Below are 26,390 nucleotides of genomic sequence, written 5' to 3'. Positions count from 1 at the left end.
GAGGAACTTGGTGACACAATGAGACACAAGGCTAAAATGTTGGAAGGTCAGAGCAGAACTGGTCATGTTACAGTTAAACTGGCCTTCTGTTGATTTCCAGTCATTACTGTATCAAGAAGCTCACCTAAACGCTTCTGCTCATTCCAACCAGTCATTCCAGACCTGACCACAGCAGAAAGGAAGCTAACTACTGTGGAAGCCAACAAGCTTCCCAATTAATGTGCCATGCTAGCAGCATCAAACCAAACACCCACAACTACACCCCTCACTTACCGGCCGTCCAAACTCCAGCTCTGCAAAGAACTTATACCAGGGTTCATTCTCTAAAGCTAGCTCTTCTGGTGTTAAGTTATTCATCTGGTTGTAGAATGGATAAAAGTGGGGAAAAAGGAGAGGGATGAGAGAGGGAACAGGAATGACAAGGAGTAATGCCCATAGACATGCAAGTGTCAACATAAGGAATGGCTTTGACAAGATAGAAATAATGAAATATGAATATTTGTTCAGGCCATTATTTCTACAATATCCTACATATTAATTAAAAAATACAAAAAAATGGGATGATGTGTTGCAGTTTAATGGTCAGCTGCAGTACCTTTCCCACTTCATCAGAGAGAAATAACAGAACTTTTTCCACAATATAATTACAATATGTCCTCTATAATTATAATACCCACTAGAAAATTATAGTTATCTTAGCAATTCTATTCATTTGCCAATAATACAAACTCCATAAAAACAATTAAGGCAGTCCTAAAAAACAAATTTCCAAACAAGTTCCTAAATAACACTTTAAAAACTAGAAAAACTAATAAGTTTGACTTCTGTATGTTATTGCAGGTCCAAATATATCCAGTAGATGGCAACAATGTATTGACAGTTGATATACTGTAGGTGACAGGTATAGGTGCAAATAAACTGAAATATAAACCAAGAGTGTTAAATATTCTGAAAAACATCACAAAATGTTTTGTCACACGACAACAGCCTGTCGTACTTTTTTCAGTAGCTGAGCTATGATGACGGGTGAAAAAATGGTGAAAAAATGTGTCTCCTGATATTGTAACTCTGATTCAGGGATACAGATTGAGAGACTGCCTGACATCCTGTTTATTAATCAGTAGTTATAAAGCAGTGACAGATAACAAAAAAACTCAGAAATAAAAACAACAAAAACAATTATCAATGTAACTAAAAATGCTCTAGTATTCTGTTATTCTTTGTGGTGCACTAAATACTCTTTATCAAGGAAAATGGTTAATAGAAAATGTATTTCTGTATATGTCATTGGATGTTATCAATAGATGGTATAAAATTAGCATTAACAATATCTGTTCAAATAACAATCACAGTGTATTAAGATTATCATAATTTTCAGAGGAATACAAACATTTTATGGGCCCTGTACTGTCTGTTCCCACTCTTACTTTAGAAGCTAAAATCACATAAAAATACTGGCAACACCACTAACTGTAACACTGTTAGCAGTGCTACACAAAGAGGAAAAATCAAGTACACTTACTGCTTTCTCTTGATCTAGAATAGAAGATTTCCCTGGCTCGTAGTCAAAGATACTCCTAGGCTCGGCTCTGTATTTGCGAGTGTCCACTTTTCTATCTGGAGGACCCCACTGATTTCTAAGAGATCAGTAAGATAAAAAAAAATGGGTATCGTATAACAACCACAGTTTTGTAACAGCCTGAGACTTTGGCAGGTGACTACTGTATGTATGCTATATTTACTTCAGACTTATATTTTAGATGCAAAATACACTCTGTGAAGACAATCCACACTTATGCCTTAATCTGATTAATCTTACTACCAGGCTCATCCCAGGCTGAACGTTACACTAGACAAATCCACACATGCTGTTGAACAGTAAGTATGAGACACAAGGTTATAAGGCTGGATCTCACATGTCTGGGGTGCTGCTGCCACTCTGGCGGATATTACGGTTGTGAGATATTGGCTGAGCTGATGATGAGGTTGTCAGGGAAGAGGAGCTGGATGTTCTGAGTCCACATGTGCCATTATCAGAAATGCTCTTAGTTATGGGTTTGTATGTGCTGCTCTTAGGTGCAGGGTGTGCCTGGATATTATTAATTGGACTATGCTTCTCTGTAAAAACATAGTCAAAAGAAAAATCCATTAAAATCCCCAACTTGAATACATTTTATAATGCTCATTTGTCACCTTTACATTAGTAATTACACCATACAAAACTAGCAAATTAAAAACTGTGCTAGCAGCATCTCTGGCAAATCATGACCAATTACTTATGATTGTGTTAATCTAGAGAAAATGAACAGGACACACACCATCATTCATAGTAGGCTGACTGGCAGTATGGGAACCGGAATATTCAAACTCTGTAAAAACAGATAGAAGAAAGCAACAAAGACGATTAGTCAGACTTTATTAGTATTATTTAAACAAATGGTCCCATTTATTTTACCACCACAACACTTAACATAAACCTAATTTAAAGCTTATAATGCGTTAGGCAGGGAGATCAGTTGTCATGCTCCTTTGACCTCTGTAATCCCAAGGACAATATTCTGACAGATACTTGTGGGGCTGCACAGTCAGGCTCCTGGAATGATTCGGCTCTAATCCCCAGTCTGCTGAGGGAAGCTCTTTTCATGTAGCTCCATTTAATAATCTTGTCAATTCCTCTCTTTGAAGATTGATTTTAAGAAGCTTGAGCCATTAACACATACGTAGCAAGAACAGACGCCCTACCTATATTGGGATTCACTTAAAGCTATTCTATGCTAATCTATTGCATGCTTTATTATAAAAGCAATAAAGGTCACACAGTATATTTATATTATTCTGGATTAAGGGTGGACACAGGAAATGAGAATCTAATCATAAGAGTTACAATACGTTGAACAAACTATGTAACAATGTCAGAAGTTCATGAATGTTTTGCAGATTACTGAATTGCCACTATAAACGATTCACGATATTGATTTGATCAGTGTAATTGAATACAACTGTGTAAAAGATTCCACCTCACCTGGTTTATGCACCATGTGAATCTGCTTGAACATACTCTTGTACCAGTCTTTTGGTCTGTCCACAGTCTAGGTAAACAACAAACAGAACAGCAGTTTCTCTGGTGTATTTGTTATGTGCACAATAAACTAACTGCTGCTAATATGGGAGTCTGTTGAAAAATATACAGTAGATGCCAATATTATGTTGAGAAAAAGAACACTGCTATCTGGCCGTTCAATAATGCTGTTTTCTGTTTCCCTGAGAAAATGCCCTAACAACCAGTCTCTAATTCTTTCATATGTACTATGTTGTGCTTACAGTCCTGGTTGCGATGGGAATTCCAGACTCATCCACAGGGCCAATGCCTGAGTAATGGGAAGCTTTGCCTACTGTACCCATCCTCTCTGTACCAATCCTCTCCTCATCTGGTGAGTTCATAGAAGTCACTGAACCCACAGTGGCATAGACTGGAGAAATGGACTCGGCAGCTACAAGGGAAAAGATGAAGTCAGACAGACAAGCTGACATTCTCAAGAATGCTGTTAGTAATTAAGGCAACAATTATACTTAATAAAACATGGAACTTACATCACAAGAGATGAATATGACAAATTCAAAAACCAACACAATGCTCCATCTTTTTTGCCAAAATCTGTCTCTATACACAAGTGCACTGCCTGGAGTTTTGCTAAAGCCTCAATATGTATGGAAATTGTGTTAATCCGCCTTTATCTACTTGCAAAAACTTCCTAACAGATCTCACTTGCCACTTGGGATTAGAGAGATCATCCAATGCGAACCGAACAAGGAATTGTCACTTGTGCTGTCAGTGAACTAAACTGTTGACATATCACACAAGTGATTTATCAAAGAGCATGAGGAGTAAAACTTTCACCTTTCCTTTGTGGTAGATGTTGTATTTTGCTGCATGTATTTCTAAACCCTCAGACACTTTAACCTTATAAAGCTTTTCATGTTATTAAAAGTTATCTGTTTCAGATATTCAGGATTTTAGATTCAGCTGAACAGTTTTTAGATTGATATGGCTGAACAGTGTAACAGGGACCAACATAGTCCTAAACAATTTCCAGTACGTCTGTAGCTTGTACTCACGAGTGTTCCGGCCCTGCTGCATAGCAGTAAGACTAGGGCTGAAAGAGGGAAGAGGAGGGTATGTGGAAGGGGAGAAGGGTCTCTGGAGGTGACTCTTTAGACCTGCAGCCACAACACTTCCGTTTACAGTCCCTTGGCCCTTGGTAAAAGAGAGAATTAAAAAAAGAGAGATGAAAAGGTTTAACAAATCAATTTAAGCAGTATTATTCAATACATTGTCATGCAATCAGAAATAAATTACATCAAAAAGATAAAGACAAAGTGGTAAAGACAGAGAATGAGAGTGCAAGGAGGAAGCAGGGTGTAGTATGCTTTTGCTACAGCTATTTCCCCTACACTGGTATTGTTTAGGCACAATCACAATACCACCATGATCTCATCCTGTACCCAAACCCAAGATCTCTCTACAAAGAAAGGCTATCAAGTAAGAATCCTAGCACTGGAGGAAACTATGGGATTAGTAGAAGCTGAAAGGGAAATGCAGTTACCAGAATCCTGAGAAAAAGTAAACGTGGGACTGGAACTAGACTATCATTAGTATTGTTCCACACACAAACATTCCAGAGGCCAAAGGCGGTAAAACCAGTCAGTGTGAATCACAGGGTGGTTGGTGTCTGTGGATTAAGCCTTTGAATTCAAAATAAAAGAAGGCCGTAGAGAGTGAATAGGGATGAAGAAAGAGCAATGGGTGGAGGAAGGGTACTAACCAATCAAAAAAGAATAATTGGAGAGAAAGGTCAAAGAGAAAGTGTGAGAAAAGTTAAAAATAAATAAATAAATAAAAGTTGGGGGTATTCAAGAAGAGAGCAGAAAGAACACAGAGAATCAGAGAAGGTAGTAATGTTGAGAATGTTTGAAACAGCAACACGGTCAACACTAAGGTCAACTAAATGAAGCTTTAGAAATTGGGAGTCAGAGCAGATAAAAGCAGTGAGGTTCACTGTGGAAAATACAGAACTGTAAGACAGAACAGAGAGCTGTTCTGAGATCCAGGCCATGCGGAATAGTTACATTAGCAGTGCTAGCTATAGCAATGTCTATCGCCATGTTGTCAGTGGAACTGCTCAGCTGGCAGAGGGTGGGTGAAGGGGACTCAGAAGCTCCCTCTGAGTCTATTCCACATGTTCTCAGCTCCTCCAGCATGGCTATGGAAGACACGCTCTGAGCACGAGAAGAACAGCCACTTAGAGCTGGATATAGATCCAAGTTGGAATAGGCAAGCCCATAGGAATGAGGATGTAAATGGTGCTCAGATGCCTGAGAGCAGGTGTAGTCAGTGGAGAAGCGTGGCCTGTTAGGGTGCAAGCAGGAGGGTAATGCTGGTCCTGGGTAGGCCTGACACAGAAGAGAGGAGGTGAGCTTCAGTGGCCAAAACAGTGGTAGAAAGTGGAAGTTTGATAGAGATAATTGGGGTGTATTAGACAATGAAGGTGAAAGTCATGTCATCTGCTTTAGGGGAAAAATAAAAAAATAGGTGATCGCTAGATGGATAAAAGAACATGTATTTTAAATCATTGCATTGCAGAACAATAATCAGTCCATAATAATACAGCCTTAGGAAAAATGTCTTTTAAAGATTGCGCTTGTTATAAATGGCATGAGCAAAAAATAAGGATTATACAGTAAGTATTATAAGGATTATAAAGATTACAATGCCTTGTATGAATGCTGTGTGAACATGTACCAAAATAAAAAAAAAAACAAATAAAATAAAGTCCAAATGACTTCAGATGTGTGATACTGAAAGAACTGAAGGACATTAGTACTTTGCCATGGTGCAGTATAAATATGCTGGATGTTATTATGATGTCGGAACAGCAGCTATGAATATAAACATGATGAATACCACTTGTTGGTCTGCAGGGGGCAGTGAAGGGTGAAAGACTGTTCTGGAATCCAGAGGGTCCTTCCTTTTGGGTGGAGTGTGGGGGCTGATAGACAGAGTCTGTTTGTATCTGGCTTCTGTCTGACTCCGTGGTGTAATGCAAATGGACAGAGAGGCTACATGTCTCTTTTTCTGCCTAATCGGTAAGTGTGAGTTAAGGTGATCTAAGGGTGAAGGATGCATGCTAGGTTTCTCAGGGCCACATACACTGGGGAAATTGCTAAAGCTGAGAGGCTGTCCTGAGGCAGTGGTGTCAGAGTCAGAGAACTGGTTGCCTCTGGAGCTCTGCTCTGAATTTGCAGACATTGCTTCCCTGGAGAATGAGTTGTGTGTTATGAGCAGTGGGCCATCATGACATTGTGTGGGATAATTATGGAGGCTAAATGTTCCTGGATTACAGTCAGCAGGATGCAGCTGAGAGCTCTTTCTGTGAGGAGTGAGGCCCTGTATAGCCATAAAAACATGCAAACAAGCAAGAAATAATAAATTAGAAAAAAGTTACGAGCTATAATGTAAGCTAATATACGCATTCCCAAGAAATTCAAGTAAAGAAAAACTGCCCATTTGTGTACGGTAAATATGTAGAATATCAAGTGCATATATTATTATTATTATTATTATTATTATTATTATTATTATTGTACTATTTACCTTCTAGTTATTATACAGTACCTTCTAATCACTATCTCTAAAAGCTTCAAACATGTGAGTGAACAGACACGAATGTACATGAAATGTTCAAAAATACATTTGTTATTCACACATGAGTCTTCTCTCTGGTTATTTTTTGGCACTTACATGAAATCTATAAATGTAATCTAATCAATAGTGTTTACAATCATACATTTTTTTAAAAGAATGAAAAGATTTGATTGGATTAAATATCACAGTAGCATGTTTAACAGTTTTTGATGATGCGTCATTCAAGTCGACCACATTTTATAACCATACCTCTCTCCTATCACCAGTGCTCACAAGTTTACCCAGTAAAGTATAATATATAGCTCTATAATATAAATACTATATAACACCACAATCCAACTCTCTGTGATCATGAAAAAAGGGGCCTTTTTCATTCCAGATTTGCAATTCACCAATAAGTAACCCAGTCACAACTCTCTCTCATGCAATGTGCATCATAACTGAGAGCAAAACAGTAATTACTTATAGCACTAAACATTTCACTGTGGTGTTAGGAGCAAATCAAGATATCTATCTGTTTTCTACCTTTACCCAACTGAGAACAATAATAGTGACGCGTGTCCGCTCCATTTCCACAAGCATGTCCTGTGGAAGGGGGAAAAAAACAACTTCCTGATACATGTAGAGCCAAACAGAAAGGAGCATAACCTACCGGTGTGGGCGACTTCTTATCCTGCAGGTTGGGCCTAACACTTCTATACCCTTTAGCTGCCAAAGACGAAGTGGCCATGTTGCCATTTCTTAGAGCATCTCCAGCTGTGTAGTGCCACCACATATCTAGACCAATCCACATGAAACAAACATCAGTACCAAAAGCTACATTTTAGCTTGGCCTAATCACCATGATATACTGTACATATAAAGTAACTGTTGTAAAAATCTGGGACTATGAATATAATTTCTCAGAAAATAAAATTGACAAAACTGCTTTACCTGAATCTGTCACTGGAGATTCTGTGCCTACACCATAATAAAAAAACAGTTAGTTGTTTGAGATGCTTAAGAAAATACATACTGTACAGAAAGCTTCCACCTGACCATTTATCGAATACAGGAGTAAATTACAGTCAATATTAGAAGTTACGCAGCACCTGCGCAGATGGCTAAAGCCCTATAACACTCATGAGCGTCCATTTTGAGTAAATATTGTGTAACTCATCAGATATAATTACTGGCTGTGTTCTAGTTCACTGCCCCACCTCTCAGAAGAACATGACAATGATATGATAATATAAGAACATGATAGAACTCTTATTCCAGGTCAAGTACAACTGAGTAAATTAAATCAAATATTCAGATCAGAATGTAAAGCCAAGCCAAGAGTTGAATCTTGGTGAGGTCACACATCCAAATACTTTTGAAGCTTGCACTTACAGGCAGAATAATTAAACAATGAAGACTGTGTGTGTGTGAGGTCATAGTCCGTAAAGTCGCTCAAACAAAAAGGGTCACCGCCGAATGAAACAAGGCTGCAAAAAACAGGGTGGAAATCAGCAACAGGCTGCACAATTGTTGCTATGGAGCGGCACAAATATGGCAACAATCCAGCTCCTGTGAAAGTCTGTTTCCTTTTAAGTAATGGGGAGGAACAGTTGCAGTATCTGAAAGCAAAAATAAACCACCCTGAGAGCTGGTTAGATGGAGTGAGAGAAAGCAGGAGACAGGAGTGAATGATGCTTATCGAGTGAAGAGGAATTCCTGCCTGCTGATTAAACATAGACTGACTCCTGGCCTAAGGCTGTTCATTTACATGCAAACGCTCGCATGTAAGGGACCAAAAGGCATCAATCTAGCTGATCAGCAGCTCCTTTGCCATGCCCTTGTTAGACTTTTCAGATTGCGATACTGAAATTTGTCTCTTTTCTGGGGACAGACATGAGCGACCCCTCTATTATAAACAAGTAATAATTTATCTTTAAGCAATCTGGGTCCAGCTTAAAGATTAGATTTTTGTGATATAATGTGACACCATATATGTGCATTGGTTAGTTTTGAATCAAAGCAGTGTGTGTGAGAGTTCACCAGGTAAAAAGAGTACCTGCAAGACCACACAGGTTTGGGGAACTCTGGATTCTCTTCATGGGGGTTAGAGTGAGTGAGAGCGTGGTGCTCTTGTGAGCTCGTCCGCCGCTGTCTGTGAGAAGTGTGGCATCGCACACATACAAACAAGCAACATGAAGCCAAAGCACATGCAACAAAAACAAAAATCACAATGAATTAACACAAATTGCATTTAGGCAAGCTGGTTATGTGTTTGTCACTGAATCTGCATGCAAAGCTTTTGATTAAGTGACATATGATTTGACTTAAAATGTTTCGAAAGACTTTAAATGTTTGTCCAGAAGTTTAATAAGCCGATGCTCGCCATATACAGGTGGATCCCTGTGTCATCCCATATTACAAGTTAATAACTTCATTTCTAGACATGAAGAAGATTTCATTCTTACAGGCACTTACATTACATCATATGAGATTGTAATTAAAGACAATAAACACTGCTAACATACGGCAATTAGCTTGACTAATGATCACAATTAAAATATGATTGCATTGCATCCCTGCTGAGAATGATCAATATGTCAGGGTCTGTGTGAAGAATTTGAAGCTGGATAACTGCACATTAAGGTGACTAGTGTAAGAAGCATTGTTTTGGAGGGAGACAGGGTGGGGCGCTAACAGTGCCAGACAGTGCCTGGTGGCTTCCCTCCTAAATCCCATGCCAGGTTCTGTTTCTTAGGAAGGGCTAGGTGCTGAGTGTCAGTCTAACACTGACGTTATCCAGCTTCTTCGTTTTGTTTTAAAAAATAAATAAACCAGTACTTTAACAAGGAGCACCACACAGTCAACCCTGAGCTGAAAGCACAAAAGCATGCAACAACAACAACAACAACAAAATTCAAAAACACTGCACAGGTGACATGGGTTCCAGACGAATTAAGCACTTTCACTCAGTTTCACTGAGGAATCAAGTGATCCATCAAATAGTATCCAAGCATTTGTACATCTAACTAATGGATAACAACTGTCAGTTTTATTTTCTCTGATTTGAAAAAAAAATGTTTGTAATTGTTTGTTAAATTAATATAATAATAAAATAAAATTAATAACATCATAACAGATGCTACAGAATGTTTCCTTTTTCATATGAAATCCCGCAAATCAAGCTAACATTAAAATAAAGCTATTCATTTACACAGTATCATCCTTCCTGGAAACTTCATTATACCTGTATTCATGTTGAAGAACTCTTCCTCTAGTGTGGTCTTAAAATCACACGGTCCTGAAAAAAAACACAAAGTCCATTAGTGTGCTATTATAAAAAGGTTAAGCAAATAAACATGGCACCAGCTGCACAGTAAATATTGATGATTTGACATTGATCGTAAAGAGTTCCGTGAGTCTCTCAGTTTCATGGCTGAGCAGTGTGTGGCAGCAAGTCCTCGCTCCATGTGGCTGTTCAGTCCCGTTGTCAGAGAGTTCCCATCTGAAACGTAATATAACCCGAGCATTTCTGCTCTGAAACATACAGCTCGGTTTCAAAACACACACACAAACACACACACACACACACACACACACACACACACACACACACACACACACACACACACACAATTCAGTTTGTCCTAGATTGATCACTTTTAGGTGACAGATTGGCAGCTCTCATGACCCTGTTCCTAAAATATCTAATTTATTTTGGTATAAGCCTAATATTTCTAGGAGAGTCTACATGAGGAAGTCATTTCATTACGTTATACTATTACTCAACCCTCCAACACATGCTGAGGTACGGGGGGTAAGTGTAAATCTTAATAAATAAACAGCCATATGTAAGCACTTCTGACAAGATACACCTGTATGTCAGTATACACAGGCAGCTGCCCAACCTGCCATTCTATCTAGGAAACAGTGGCACACATATTAGCATTGCAGTTAAATGCCATACAGGATGATAGTCACTAATGCATGATTAACTGTCCATCCTCATCAAGTTAAATCATGTCCGATAACAAATGCATGTACTATTTCCAATCATGGATTAAAGAGAAGGATTATATATTTATTTTGACCCTTAATAAAATATGGCACCGTCTCATCTTTCGACCATTAAAAGAGAGCTTGAATGTCAAGACCAAAACAAATCTTCAACCAGTGTGGCCTATAAATCGGAGGTGAAAAACACAGGGGACACATTTGCCTGTCACACTGCCGGGCATGGGGTAAATCAAAAGTTGTAAGGGCCTGTCAGTAATAAATGAAGAGGAGATTATGGGGTTGGGTTTCAAGAGGGCAGACATGTGGCGACAGAACAGCTGGGATGGGAAGAGGACAGCCACCCAAGAAGCCACATGTATGACCACGACGAAAGTGCTCGGCTGTGGCTTCTTTTAAACACTCGAATGCCTTGTAAGAAACCATGACACCAAATACGCTGGTAAGATATGAAAGTCAATATTTGAACGTGTCATGGAAAAACACACCTTTGTGTGACACATAACTGTCCTACATATAAAACTGTGACGAACTATATTCTGTAGACTTTATACCATTTTTATAAATTAATTCTAGCCTTAGTACAGAACTAAACATAAACGCTAAAATCCTTGTCTATAAAAACAAACAAATAATATCCTACTTGGTACAACTTTAATAAAATCCGTCATCTTAGATAGGTTTCAGTCATAGTGATTACTTTACAACTGTAAAGACAGTAAAGACAATTACAAATGTTTACTAGTTGAAACAAAAAATAACGATTACTACAGTACATAATGTTGCATCCGATTGATTCCTCAGACAATCTGTTGAGAACGAGTGTCATGATTACTGACTATATACAATTAATTAAAATATCAGTCAGACCAAAACATCCTGGGAAGCTCTAATGTTAGATTAGACAGTTATGTAATAACAGGGACAAGTGTGAGCAGGCATTGAGATTACTGAGCTATAGGAGAAGAAAGCATTTCAAGCATAGCTGATTCCTCATAAACAGTATTGTCTCTTGCTGAGAGCAGCTTATGTTTAGTCTGATTTATGGCAATAGTGTATTGGAGAGACGGGAAACTGAACCCCCCTCAGACCTGATTGCTCTTGGCAGGAGACGAGTGAAAGTCATATCTCACACCTCATTGACAATCAGCTAAGTGATGATATTGGACAAAATACCTCATGGTGACATGCTACACTATCTACAACATCACAGCATTCAGCATTAATGCTCACACATTAAAACTAAAAAAAAAAAACAACAACAAATAAAAACACACATCTTATTACTTCCCAAACAACAACAGATCTGTAGCTCCAGACTCGCTCACAGACTGTCCTATAAGATGCGATGCCATTAGGAAAAAATGATCAGGCCCTAGACTTAATTCCTTTAGTTATATACTCATTGTAAAGACACAGTAACATGCTGTGTCACATACAACAGTATGCAGACTGCTGTGTATTTCATATATCTTATCTGAAATCCTGCACAACATGTCCAGAAAGAAGACCAATCCTTCTTTCTATCAAAAACTCACTGATCAAACACAGTGATTGTATATGAAAATATGCAGCTAAGACATGGACTCTGGGCTCGGTTTTTGCCGATATAATGGCCAAAATACTTAAATGTTATTAGATGTGTTCATGCAGATTAGATATAAAAGTGATATGCCATTTTAGTATGCATTGCAAGACAAAAAGACTATATACAAGTATCAATTTGAAATCAAAACGTTTTCAGCGAATAAGATGACTGTATTTGCATGCATGTTGTGCATCCTGTAACATTTCCAAAATTCTAGCCATATCACATGTTTTGCAACACATAATATTCCTACCTGGTTCTGTTAGTATAACCAGTTCCTAGCCTGGAATGTTCTCTTGAAAAAGTATGCAAAGTTTATAATAAGAAAGTATTGCGCATCAAACAACACAGTTAAACAACACAAGATACCAAACCGTGCTCTCTGTCAAAAGCCAAAAAGAGCTCAGGAACCTTGCCGTGTTGCTTACTAAAGCCAAAATAGGAAGAATCTTCTTCTCATCTGGGATTTGGAGTTGAGCTATTTATATTAACATTTTTGTGAGGACATGAGATGGCCTGTGTGGTTTTTAAAAAAAAAAAAAAACAAGCAGCTTCTCAATCAAAATGATATTAAAAGTAACTCTGAGAGAGACTTGTTGTGCCATGGTTAACTAGCTGGAATATGTTTTGTGTAGCTGTTACCAAGAGTTTTATAAATAATTTGTTTAAAACATTCACATAAATATAAAATATTTAAATATAATAATAAAATAAATACTACATAGGCTCAGAAAAAACTACTATGTTGTTCCATATCCTATCTCTAGAGTGGTAACCATTAACTGCATTTAACCTTATGCTATCACCTGGACAAGCGGAGGTAATGTACCTTAGAGGGAAAATATTAAAGTTAGATAACTGGACTATAATTTCTCTATAAAGTAAAGATTTAAAGATACATTACATGCACATTTCTATGTAAAAAAAATGCTAAAACCTACATACAAATTTTTATTTTTTTGGATTGAGGCAACAAATTAAAAGGTAATGATTAAAATTACTTATATCATAACATGTTTAAAACATTAAATTTTGGGGTTTTTTTAAAAAACTGATTTAGAAGCATGCAAACAGGATAACAATGTGATGTAGCCCAAAACTCTGCTACTTAAAATAGGGCTGCAAATCGTCATTCACAGTTTAACAGCAGGTTGTTAAAGATAAGGATAGTGGGTCACATATCGATAAAATAAATCATTTTGAAGCAGATTTTGTTATAGCATCAAATATCTAATGGTTGTCTCAAGAATGGAAATTGTGCCCTTTATATCGTAGCCCTTTTCTAACAGTGTAAATAAAAATTTCAAATTTCAATCACAAGCTTTATGAGAATAAGTGACATTTTGTTCTGTTTAGTTTTATTGTAAGCAACAGCTGTAAATTTTAAAATCTGCTATTTAAGCTCGTCAATATGCTATTAGAAAACAGGACACAAGCTGGAAATATCCAAATAAGGCATGATTGTGTTAGTGGACTGGTAGTGTGCAGTCTCTATGTAGGGTTAAGTAATAATGCAAACTACATGTCTCTCGATGAAGCTGCTTAAGATAGAGAGTTGCAAAACCTCTCCTCATGATGCAGCAGAATTTGTACAATTTTCCCTATGACTAGTGTCTGAAGGGTTGGGTGAGAAAGTGAGAGCCTGGCTCCAGCTGGACGCTGTTTGGCTGCTGGGCTAGGAGAAGGCGTGTATACATGCCAAGTCTGAGAGGTCCAGCTGGCAGAGTGGGCAGGTGCTAGTGAAGAGCTGTGCAGGACTAGCCAACGCCGTGAAGAGCCTCGGAATCTCAGAGACAGCCACTTAACATTCAAACAGCTTGAGTGTAAGTCACTGAGGCTCCCTCAGCTTGACAATCTGCCTCAATCACACACAGCTGCACACATGAAGCTCAAGAGCTTCTGAGAAAAGTTAAGCTTGACTCTGATAGTGTTATTTATTTCTGTATGGAATTCAAAGCATGGCGTGACACTGAGTTATGTTTGGGCCACGGAGAAAGCTGATTGCAGCACTTGCAGATAAGATTTCTTTTAAAGAACTTTATAAATAGGGTTAGGGTTAATTAAAAGGAGCCTACTGGGTCACATGCAAAGTCACTTATTTAACTACTTTATCTATTACAGGACATCCTGTACACATAAACATAACCGTCAGAGTTGCTTCAGAACACAAACGAGCTTCTGAAGTAACTCTGGTCTCAGTAATGATTCTGGGATGTGAAGCAACATTGCTAAGGGAAAAAATGTGCCAAAATTTTATTACTGGATATGAAGGTTGTGAGTTATCTTGTTAGAGAGGAAAAAGGTGCCTTGAGAACAGATCCCAGAAGCTCGTAACAATTTATGATGCTGGGCTACTTTTTAAAAACATGTATTTTGAATATTAATACATAAATATATAACTGTTTAAGGTTTACACTTTTACCGGTGTTATATGTGACTGCCTGGAATATGTGACGTTCTGCTAATGTGCTGCTGTGCTTTTTAGCAAACTAATCAACAACACAAAGGGTCTGTGCAGTAAGTAAAGCAAACATTTCTTACCACATAACAAGCACTTCTCTGAAATGTATAAAATATTCAACGCAAGTGATAAGATGTCTGCTGGATTCTTTCTTTGGGTAACGAGCATGTTCGCACTGTAACACATGAGAGTTAATTTGAGAACATGTGATCATTTTTAAGCACAGGTTTCTAATAGGGACTTTCCTTTGTTTGACTGTTTATTTATCAGCGTGATAAAAACATGCCGTCCTTTCTCGTGCCACTTCATTGCCTTTCTTTAATCTTATCAGGTTATAGTAGTTAATGCTTACAGGATTCGCTGTTTCCCACAGATCGGAAATATACTTGGGTGGAAGTCAGTGGACGGCAGGGGGGAAATGTCCTTGTATCTTGCTCACACATATATTTTATGAATATTGCAGGTGTGCAACAGATATAATGGATTATAGACGTGGAAAAACTATGACTTTTTAATTTACTGCTATTACATTCACTATCTGCTATTTCATTCTCTCATAACCAGACTTATCAAATGGCATCATATATAACAAGTGTTATGTCGTACCACCTAACTCATATTCAATAACTAACAACTAGAATAAGGTTGAAATAAATTATACATGATGCCTGAGTGTGGTGGGTGAGTCAGCTCATCGGTTACTGCTGCTCTGCCAAATTAGAAACCAGGAATATTAATTTCTTGGAAGAAATTAATAAATAAATTGTGTAAACTTGGGTGGTCATTAATATACCTGGGCACGATGCCAGTGTATGACTGTGGCATTTACACAGTAAAACAAAATCAATAAATGCTTCACAGCTCTCATATCACATTAAACAAAACTAATATTTTTGAGCTTTGGTGTTATTTACCTCAGACAAAAGCTCAGGGTAGTGTCGCACATGAGAAATAAATTCAACCATCAGTGTACAGTAGACATATAGAAGAAGAAAAAAGAAATGGCTGCAAACCTCTTAACATTCATGAACAGTGTCGATTCCAGATCTGTGCTTTGTAGCAAATATATAAAATAAATGGAACTGACATTTGAAGAACAATATTGTTAGCCAACAGTTGCGGTGACAAACACCTGAATACAGAATGCAGATATATCCTCGTTATAACAAGCATGCATTGTTCCCATCATTCTCACTCTGTGCAATTCATGAACATGACATGGTGCTATCTGCTTACTAGGGATCGTGACCCCCATGTGGAGTCAACTAAATGACAAATGAGATAGTGAGTGTTGCACTCCTCTTTTGCCACATTTATTTGTTTTGCAAATAAATGTCAACGGACTGACTGGCAGTTACACAAACTATATTTATAGCAACATGCTACACAAAATGATTATAGGAAACAAGCAATAAAAACTTCATAAGAGATAATTAATACAAATTTCTCTCTCTATCTATTGCCACTAGTTCCTCAAAAATAAACAGAGCCTCAGACTCAGTGGAACAACAGAAGCCAAGAAAACAAACATAAAAACAAAGGCATTATTGAATATTGATTTACAAGTCATATATGGTAAATCCAGAATTAATAATGTAGGGTGGGCAAAGTTTGAGGTTATTTGCCCACAGTCTGAGCTACAGGTAACATGTTGTGTAGTGCTTTTCTGTAATGTCGCATGCGTTGGGTGGAACGATACTCGGCTACGTAATGCCTGTTAGCCACTCGTTTGTATGTAAACATTTAACACGTCTGGCTGTAAGAAATGTACATTAGCACTTCAACATGCTGTGCTAGAAAGCTGTTCAGTATGTTCATCGTATGATGGCCCCATGTTTTGCACAAATTCTTTATTCCAAATACCCCACTAACTAGCAGGCTAGCAGAGTTTGTTAGCAACACATTGTGAGCATTGTAGAGTAGTTAACTGTTAAAACCCATCCAAAGTTCTCTATAAATTGGTTGATTTGTACAGATAGTTAATAATATACTGAGTGGTCTGAGTTGCTACCAAGAACCATGCACAATAAGCTCAATATAATCAGTTCATCTTGTGTCTATGCCGATTTCCTTTGGCAATGCACATCATTTAGAGAAATGAGAACATCGTTACAAGAAAAAAAATCTTTGTTCTTCTAGCATCTTTGTTCTGTCATGCTTCCAGATCTGTGAACCTATCTTCTCATGCCCTTGTATATGGTCTGTCTCCTGAAAATATTATGACTCATTACATTTGATTACTATCTTCCTGTAGTGTTCATTTCCGGTTTAATTTAAATGATTAATTTAGTTTAGTCTTAGCGAGTTTCATGCTGCTAGTTATGATGAAACAATTAGTACCAGATACAGCAACAACAACATAAAAAACAAAGCCTGTGTTATCATGTGCAGAGCGAAAAAGAAAAATGTGCTCAAGTCTAAGCTTCAAAATCTCCATAACCCTAACCAGATCTCCTCTCAGATCAAATCTCTTTGATCAGGAGAATCAATACTGATTTGTAAAAGCTGCTTCAATCAAACCACATATTACATTTTGGATGGGGGAAACTTTTGGAAAACATAATGACAGCATTTTCAAAATGATTAATTTTAGACTAGACTAGGACTTTGAGTGATTTTTTAACATCTAGCTTTCTAGATGAACAACTTGTTCAGGGCCCCACCAAACATATTTTATCAAATGCAAGAATGAACAGAATTAATACCTCAAAGCTAGTAGTAACACGCAAGCAGCATAACATCCTTACACATGTTACACAGCAGCTAATTTAGTTACGTAAACTGCACATTCAGTTCTTTCCACACCACATGTCCGATACAGAAACCTGTCCACAAAATGGCAGTAAGGTTGTAAAAATCATGTGGCCCCCTGGTTGTCACAGGCCCTAAACAAGATGTTATGCCATGTTTTCTGCATACAAGCTTTAAATGGCTGAATTTTAGAAAGATTGCAATGACTTGATAACGTTGAAAACTGTTACCAAAAAAAAAAAAACGTACAAAATACTAATGATGTGAATTCAATTTTTAGATCTGGATGCTCTGATCTAAAAATACTATTCTGGCTAAGAATCAAACAGAGTACTGAATAAATTTTTGTTGTAAACAAACAAAACCAGAAAAAGATTTTCACCAAATAAGAATATCACCATGATATCAACACTAACACTATTATTGTGTTCAAATAAAAATGAGATGGGGAACAAAATCTGAAGAAATATGACTCCTTGTCAATGAAGAAGTGCTCTTTTACATTCCATGATGGAATATAAATAGGAACCGATATAAAGCTAAGACTGTTATGAATCATTTGAGCCTCTAAACGCTCATATTCACCTGCAAGCCAGTATGAAAACCAGAGAGGACAGAATCCTTACCAGGCATTAAGAGTGAGCCAGGTAACGCGTTAGAGACGACAGACATCAGTGCTGCCAGGAAGCAAGCTCCACTTCCCTTTCTTTTTCTTCAACCTTTAGCCCAGGAGGACACTGAGATTTTCAGCGTTAAACTGGTAAGTTGGTGCCTGTTTCTGGAGGCAGAAGAGGTGAGAAAGTAAGCCCCTTGCTCCAGAGCTCAAGCCCTGTGGTTTGAGCTATTTTCAGATGGAGACATGTATGTCTGGAGGCTTGAAAGTTACTCCGCACCTCAGGAAGGGAAAGTGACAACACTTTAAGTGCACAGAAGGAGGACAAACATCTGAGCTCGGCTGGGGCCTCAGTATGCCACATGCTGTGTACAAGCTGAAAACACTAATGATAACTGACAAGTTAGCCAAAATCAGTCATCATCAATGAAGAGTTACAGTATATACTGTACTAAGGCCCAAATTGTTTTTTTTTTCTTTTTCTGATAACAATTTCTCCCGCTTTAACCTCCGAGGGAGAAAACACAGAAAAATGTGTAACATAATAATAGACATGAAAAAAGCAAACAAAGTCAAGGGCTCACTTTTGAAAAACAACCTAAGGAGGAAATGTGTTCAGCTCTGGTACCATTTATGAGGTGAACTCTATTTTTGTTTCTGTTTAAGTCTGTTTGCGATGACAGTTCTCATTTATCATGTAAGTGTCAACCTTCGGCCACATGTCCATCGTGCACTTGTCATGCTGCAACCATTTCAAAACAAATTACAGTGCTATTCATTACATGTGCTAAATAACGGTTTAGACACAAATTCCATATGTTTGCAGAGAAATCCTGAAAAAAGCACACTCATACTTCTTAGAAATGTCATGAATATAACAAAAAGCATGAACATGCACAGAAAACTATTATTGAGATTTGATCCTCATAGCAACATGCATGATGTCATATTAAGCAGTTTGTAGCACAAGGATGGAAAATATTTACGGAGGAGATCAGACACCTGGTAACCTATTAAACAGAAAAGAAAGCATCCCCCAGGAGGTCAGAAAAATGCACCATAACTGAAGGTGTCAGCACAAACCTGAGCCAAAGAAAACTGCCCCTCAAAGCTAACATCCCTCATATTCTCATACCAGAGATAGCTTCAGAGTTACGACAGACCAACCTTTAAAACTGATACTGATATGATCTGATACGCACCTATGCCTCTGTCTAAAAATGGACATGCACATATGTAACATGAAGGATGCAAGTTTCACTTGGTTTTTCCAAAAGGGTTAATAAACATATGCTAAATCCAATGCCGTTTATAAAATCAAATATACTGATGGCTTCAATAAAAACAATGTTTAAACGATGTTTCTTTAAAAAGGATCATTTGTGTTGCATCATAGTCACAGGTCAAGTCATTAAGATTTTGCACACTTTTATTTAAATACATAAACAAATGTATTATGTTGTTTTTGTATGGATTAGCAACTTATCAGTTTAAACGGTGTTAAAGCTGTTAGCAACCACGAGTTCACATTATTTATTCATTTATTTTCAGTAGCAGCTGGCCAGTATACTGCTTGGGTTTGTGGTGAAACTGGAGCATATCTATAAAGCACTGGCTATAAGGCAGGACACACACATACACACACGCAAACACATGGGAAGCTTTTCGAGTAGCCAATCCACTGGCATGTTTTTACATGAGGATGAAATTTGCATACTGAAGGAAACCCACACGGTGACGGGGGGACAGGGTTCACATCACTGACTCTTCACTGTAAAAAAAATCGTTTTTACAGAAATTTACTGCCAACCTGAGAATGAGTGAAAGTTCAAAACTGAAAGTAAACCACGGTAAGATAAGATTACAATAATGAAAGGTAACATCTTACATAATGCAAAATAACACATAACCCAGTACATTTGGTTGACCAAGGATACAACTGAGCTAAGTCTGTTTTGAAGGCACAACCTTCTCATCGGTGTCTTAAATGCTTAACCAATGAAACACATCTACCATCCACCACATCGATGCAATCTTTTAAAGACGTTAATTCTGTGTTAGAATCAGTTCAATCAGTGCAGGCTAGTTATGGTGGCTTACTGCTTAATGAATTTATATCATATATCAGGATCAAGAGCAAATATTTTATGTATACAATCATGTTTTATTCTGTACAATATTAATATATTAAAGTACTTTAATGTAAATGAATAAAATCTTATGTCATGAAATGCAGGCTCACTCTGATGGCACACAGATGCTTGACTGTATCACCCTCGTGCTTGATGTTGGAGCTTTATAGACTCCTGGAACCTGCAGCATGCTGGATGAACTGAACTCCTAGAACCTGCAGCATGCTGGATGAACTGCACGGTTTGTTACACATTAATGACAGTTGCTCAGCAACCTTTTGCTGGTTAATGTTTAAACAACCCCTGCTGGATTTTAGCAATACAAGTATCCAGTCTAAATAAACTGAATGCCTTGGCCACGTTGTTTAATAATCCTGCTTTCGTAATTCACTTTGTGTTTGTGTTTTGTTGACAAGTTGTTTGTCTCAGGTGTGTTAAAGAAAAGTCATGCTTCACTTCACCTACCTTAAACAAGCTGTGTAGCCAAAGAAACCCCAGTGTAATCCCACAAGTCCATATCCTCCAGCCAGACACATATACTTCTGTCTCTTCTCTTTTTTTGTTTGTTTGTATCCTGCGTCTCGCGCAAATGTAGCTAGTATTCATTCAGCACGTTTATGTGTGTACAAGTGCGGGTGCTGGAGCTAACAGCTAACCGACTACAGCTCTCAGAAACATCCTTCTTCTAATTAGTATTCAGTCTCCCGCGTGTTTTCCTGCTGAGGAGCAAAGACGAGCATCAATAAGGCAGCATGGCGACCCCGCCTGGCTTTAAGGCTACTGAGGAACCTTCTCATTGGCGTAAAGAGGATCCTGGTTGCCATGGAGATGTCAGACAGCGCGCTCGGCTTGTCGTACGCGCGGAGATGGCGCAGTAGCACCGCACAAAGGAATGCGTACTGCCTGAAGCAGTAGCCTACTAAACAGTGTGCCAGAATAGTGCGCATTGGCAGCTGTTTCATGCTCGTTAGTATGCAAGAACGCCGTTTTCGGTCTAAACGTTTATTTAAACGTTTTGTACGTGAAAAGGCTTTTAGATTGACGGGATTTTCTTTATTTGATTGTAGGTTTAACTAAAAATCCCAAATATTCTTGTTTAGTAATCTTTTGTAAAAATGAACAACATGCTGTACAAAGCAACCAGTGACTGTGGAATGACTCATTACTGATGAAATATAAGTAACATTACGTTCTGTAGTACAATTGTGACTTTACTTTATTAATAAAAATGATTACTTTATGAAATAAATATTTTAATATTACTAAAATCCATCCATCTATCCATCCATCTATCCATCTATCTATCTATCTATCTATCTATCTATCTATCTATCTATCTATCTATCTATCTATCTATCTATCTATCTATCTATCTATCCTAAAATCTGTAATGTTTTTGTTCCAGTTTTGTTCCTGCCTCAAAAGCCATATCAAACATTCTTCATATAAATATAAGCAGCGTGAAACTTTCACAGTCAGGACTGATTGTCTAATGTTGTTACTGAAGAAAAAGTAGATTTGATAATATTGCACATGAGAGGGGTTTTTTAAACTTCAAAATTCTTAATTTTAGCATTAATATTATCATTATAGTGTTTTTCCCTGCAGCAAAATGTACATTTGCTGTATTTGGCAGACACCCATATTTGTAATTAAATGTTAATTCACTTTGCCGTATGTGCACACAAATAGTGATATATGAAATCCATGTAAGTGCTTTGTTAGAATTCCATGAACAGCATATAAATACAAACTGCACAGAATGTCACCAAAGAGCACTCTGGGCCCTGATAAATACAGCTGCACATCTAAATTTAACAGAACTGTCTACAACCCTTTACTACTTCATGTACTACTACCAAAGAGGGGCATAATTACACCTTAGACAAAGAGACACAGTTGATAAGAAGACTAGACATGACTGATAAGAAAACTAAATGGTGGATAATGGGCGGTATTAGAAACACACATGTTTATGCTAAGGGTTTGTAAGACCTGCACAATCAATCATCATAAATCTCAAGCATAAGGTTGAAAAGCTGAAATTTAACACATCAGTCTCCACAGTATCTAGTAACTAATTTGAACAATTCATTAACTACAGTGGTGCTATAGAAATGTTATGTAGTTCCAAGAGCGAGGTATGTAAGTTTCACCCACCAACAGGTCCTGTGGGTTTAAGTGGTTAACCATAAACTGTTATGTCCCAAAAGCAGAGCATGTTTACTTAGTGCTCAGAATCCAGCTCAAAAGCTTTATTCAGATTTTTAAGATCACAGGAATGCTACTCACGTTAATCTGGTTCAAAGGAAATATTTGTTCTTTTTTTAGGATTTACTGAGGCACACAAACACCTGGTAGAGTCAAATAGGCCAACTTAGTAGCCTGATGTAAGATCACATACATATAAGGGGAAAACATCGAGATATTTTGGTCAGTATTATACACACTGTCAATGTACTATTTGTGTGCAGCTCATCAGATTATTATGTGAATAGCACCATGACACTAATGGCCAATTGTAGAGCACTACCAGCACTATGTATAGAATCTTTTTATCATTATTGTATGATGCCCTACATTTGCGCTATCCCACTGAGAAATATCACTTAATGATGCCTGAGATACACAAATATGGAAAACTATTATAGATACATGTAACTGTAACTGACCGAGTTTAACATTCTATTCCAGCATACTGTAGAGTTACTGGTCCAACAAACCTGATAAAACAAGCAATTACCTGGTAAATCAACTGTCTTTGAAGAAGGAAATTGAACAGTGCCATGTTGTCTTTTAAGCACTGGACTCAAATCAAATCAAATCAAATAAACAATTTTGTTTGTCACATGCACAATCATACCCAGTACAGCATGTACTGAAATACTCTTTCTTGTCATGGAATTCTAGGACAGTCTGGGAAAATTCCACTGAATGTTGTTTTTTCAATTTCATCTTTAAAGAATTTTTTTCCCCCAGCACTGAGTTCCTAACACAGATACATAGAGCACATCCTTGAGATTTCAGTTGTTACTGAAACAGCACTCTGAAATGAAACAAAGTTCACATTCATCATGTCTACAGGCAACCAAATCCAAATCACCAGACACGTCCAACAGGATTCCATTCATTGTTCTTTGGAGTTCACAGTAATAAAAGGATCTCTGATTAGAGGTGTAGGAAACCATTCCTACCCTGACCCAATGAAGGCCTGTTGCTCCTGATCACTGAGGGACCCCCAAAAGTATAGGATTACCTGAGGACAGAGAAGCCTCTGTCCACTAAAGAGTAGCTTCCATGCCATTCTTTTTTTATGTTTTCCCACTAACACACCCACTTGGGCGAAACTGGAATCTACTTGAGTACAATGACACAGGAGACAAGAACGTGTGTTTTGGAGCCACAGGCCCGGGAAAACAGGTCATATTTGTCCATACTCCTTTTGCACAATGGTCACAAAGACACACCAAGCCCTAGAGTTCACAGGAAACTGGATCAAGTGAATTTGTAATTGTATCCGGGGAGGCTATTGAATTACACAAACATCATCACTCTGTTTCTGACCTATAACAAAGTTATCAAATGGATATTAGTATGTTTTTGGAACTGCACAAATTGCTGAGGTTTACTCCAATGTGATCTAGCACACTGGAAACAATGGAAGTAGCACAATGGAAAATAACATAATACATATTTACATCATAGTCTCTATTTTAACTACATAATATAGTATTTCCATTTCAAATGAATAATTAGGAATAAAACAAAACAAACAAATGTCAGTTAACTGGAAATGTTGGAACAGACTATATATCAGACTATATATTAGATTTACAATGAAGTTGTCTTCAAGACACAAAGCAATCAAAAAATTAAGAGAACTTTTAAATAAATTATATCCAGACGACAGAGTAAACATAGTTTTGCATACTGTACAATTTTTATCAGCACAAAAGGGTCTCTGTTTCATACTGTGTTCTGTAAATGAGACAAAATAGTAAGTGAGCAATTCACTGGAATGTTATTCAAGCAACTCTATGCTCAGGAAAAAGGTTCACTTTGGAGTTGGATAAAACCCAGAGGATGCCAATATCAAAAAGTGTTTCTAAATAGTGAAATTTAATAGAGATTATTTGGTGCAGATCATAATTTACATAAATGTACGATGCAAAACATAAAATGTAGAGGTCACAGAATGACCATTTTATATTAGATTATTCCAAGCCTATATTATCTATTCAGCTACCATTATTCAGTTCAGATAGATTAACAAAGGGAAGGTATATGGTTACTGTGGGCTTCACCTGCACACAAAAGCTTAGAGGACATCAGCAACAGCAAGGTTCTAACAATTCACAATGTGCCTGGTTGTAGAAAGGAAGCCTGATGTTAGAACCCAATAATGTGTAAAAAAAAAACATCCAAATAAATCACATTCTTCATCTGTATACACTCACTACAGCAATTTAACTCATGCTGGTTGAAAATCATCATTCAGTAGTCAAGCATTAAATAAGCTCACATATCACCAAAAGTTAAGTCAGCAGATTATTATACTCAACTGGTTTATTGATGACTACACTCAACTCAACTCCTGCAGTATTAAACAGTACTCATTTAAACACAGTGTAAACTTAATTTGGCTTAAGGAATGAGAATCCTTGAGTGATGTTCACTTTGAAATGTAAATCAACTTATCCAGAAAAATAAATGTTAAACTTACATCATGCAAGTGTAAAAGTCCCAACTGACTTATGCAACAATATTTGCTGACTTATGCAAAACTATGTTGACAGGATAAATATATTTTTTTGTTTAATGAATATCTTAATGAAAATGGTGTAGCTTATGCTTACTTTTTTCCAATTTGTATGTTAATATTTTGATACTTCAAATCAATGTTTTTATTAATTTATATACAAGGCCTACATTCTTTATTTAACAGGCTATATAAATACATCCTATTGATTTCTATTAATTATTTTTGTTTTATTTCATTTTATTTTTATTCAAGTCTACGATCTTGGGATATGTAGTATTATATTGTTGTGCTTTTTGTAAAAATTGTGGAGAATTACAATTCACTTATACAAATTATGATGCTTCACTTATACATAATAATAATAATTAATATGTATTTAATAAATCATTCAATAGTTACATAGAATAACAATCACATAGAACATCAAATAACTTATAGACACTAATCCCCCGTTTAACTTGCACTTACCTTCATATGAAGGCATTGTGGTTGTGTAATGTCATTAACGGCTGTTAGTTCTGTCACAGGGACACAAACTGACACAAACCCAGTCAGTGATAAATCCAAAGCCCTCTGGTTATCTTCTGTGCATGGGGAATCATATCAGCCCCTCTGCTGCTATCCCACACACATGTCTGTCACCTCAAGCGCTCTTTTGTTGGCTATCCAATCTGAGATGCCTGCTTGTCTTTTCCTTCTCACCCTGCCACTGCCAATCTCTCTCCTTTGTGTTTAACCTTCAGTTGAGGACAAAGCTCCCCCAAGCTTCCACACAGACCTAATTGCCGGTCGACTGCTCTATGATGCTGTGGTCTGACACAGATTAGAGTGCAAGCAAGGAGATGAGTTGATTTTCAGTTATGAGAAGCATCCTCGAGCATGCAGCAGCAGACAAAGCCTTCCAGCCAATGGAACAAACAAGCTCTTTCTGTCTCATGTTTTACAAATACCATAAGCTGTCTGGGATTAGCACAGCAGCAGACCAATCAGAGCTCAGAGGCAGAAGGGTAGGCTGGGTAATCGGCATTAAATCAAAGCAAACTGACTGAATATATCAGTAAAGGTTATGTGTTCAGTACCTGCAAGTGGAAATAATCCTTTTTGCTATAACTAACTATTCTTCTAAAGCATGAAATAAACATTGCAAAACAAGCCAATAATTGTTTTACATTATTATTATTATTATTATTATTATTATTATTATTATTATTATTATTATTATTAATAATAATAATAATAATAATAATAATAATAATAATAATAATAATAATAATAATAATAATTAATTAATTAATTAACACCAAATTCAAGTAAGATATTTTTCATAATTATAATAAAAGGATCATTTATTTGGATTAAATCACACCTCTCATGGTTACTGACTATG

At 37.1% G+C, this 26,390-nt stretch overlaps 1 protein-coding gene across 4 annotated transcripts in view; it reads right to left on the bottom strand.

The window, feature by feature from the left end:
- The window catches only part of sorbs2b (sorbin and SH3 domain containing 2b), a 43,543-nt gene extending 17,615 nt beyond the window's left edge, over positions 1-25,928 (bottom strand). The window contains exons 1-14 of one of the 4 annotated variants that reach the window (XM_047802435.1): positions 25,472-25,928; positions 9,930-9,983; positions 8,742-8,837; positions 7,637-7,663; positions 7,356-7,480; positions 5,963-6,445; positions 5,128-5,451; positions 4,117-4,255; positions 3,322-3,491; positions 3,023-3,089; positions 2,319-2,369; positions 1,917-2,118; positions 1,523-1,637; positions 274-357 (exon numbers count right to left, since the gene is read on the bottom strand). In XM_047802435.1, coding sequence (XP_047658391.1) covers positions 274-357; positions 1,523-1,637; positions 1,917-2,118; positions 2,319-2,369; positions 3,023-3,089; positions 3,322-3,491; positions 4,117-4,255; positions 5,128-5,451; positions 5,963-6,445; positions 7,356-7,480; positions 7,637-7,663; positions 8,742-8,837; positions 9,930-9,983; positions 25,472-25,487 — 1,953 coding nt within the window. In that variant the 5' untranslated portion in view covers positions 25,488-25,928. Of the gene's footprint in view, positions 1-273; positions 358-1,522; positions 1,638-1,916; positions 2,119-2,318; positions 2,370-3,022; positions 3,090-3,321; positions 3,492-4,116; positions 4,256-5,127; positions 5,452-5,962; positions 6,446-7,355; positions 7,481-7,636; positions 7,664-8,741; positions 8,838-9,929; positions 9,984-18,122; positions 18,384-20,706; positions 21,137-25,471 lie in introns of those variants that run through there. The other 3 variants (XM_047802438.1, XM_047802436.1, XM_047802437.1) reach the window with 3 other exon arrangements.
- Positions 25,929-26,390: the final 462 nt, after the last annotated feature.

Source organism: Tachysurus fulvidraco, chromosome 17, assembly GCF_022655615.1.
Source record: "Tachysurus fulvidraco isolate hzauxx_2018 chromosome 17, HZAU_PFXX_2.0, whole genome shotgun sequence".
In the NCBI taxonomy this organism is placed as follows: Eukaryota; Metazoa; Chordata; class Actinopteri; order Siluriformes; family Bagridae; genus Tachysurus; species Tachysurus fulvidraco.
The sequence above is the reverse complement of the archived record's forward strand: the minus strand, read 5'-3'. Positions and strand labels throughout refer to the sequence as shown.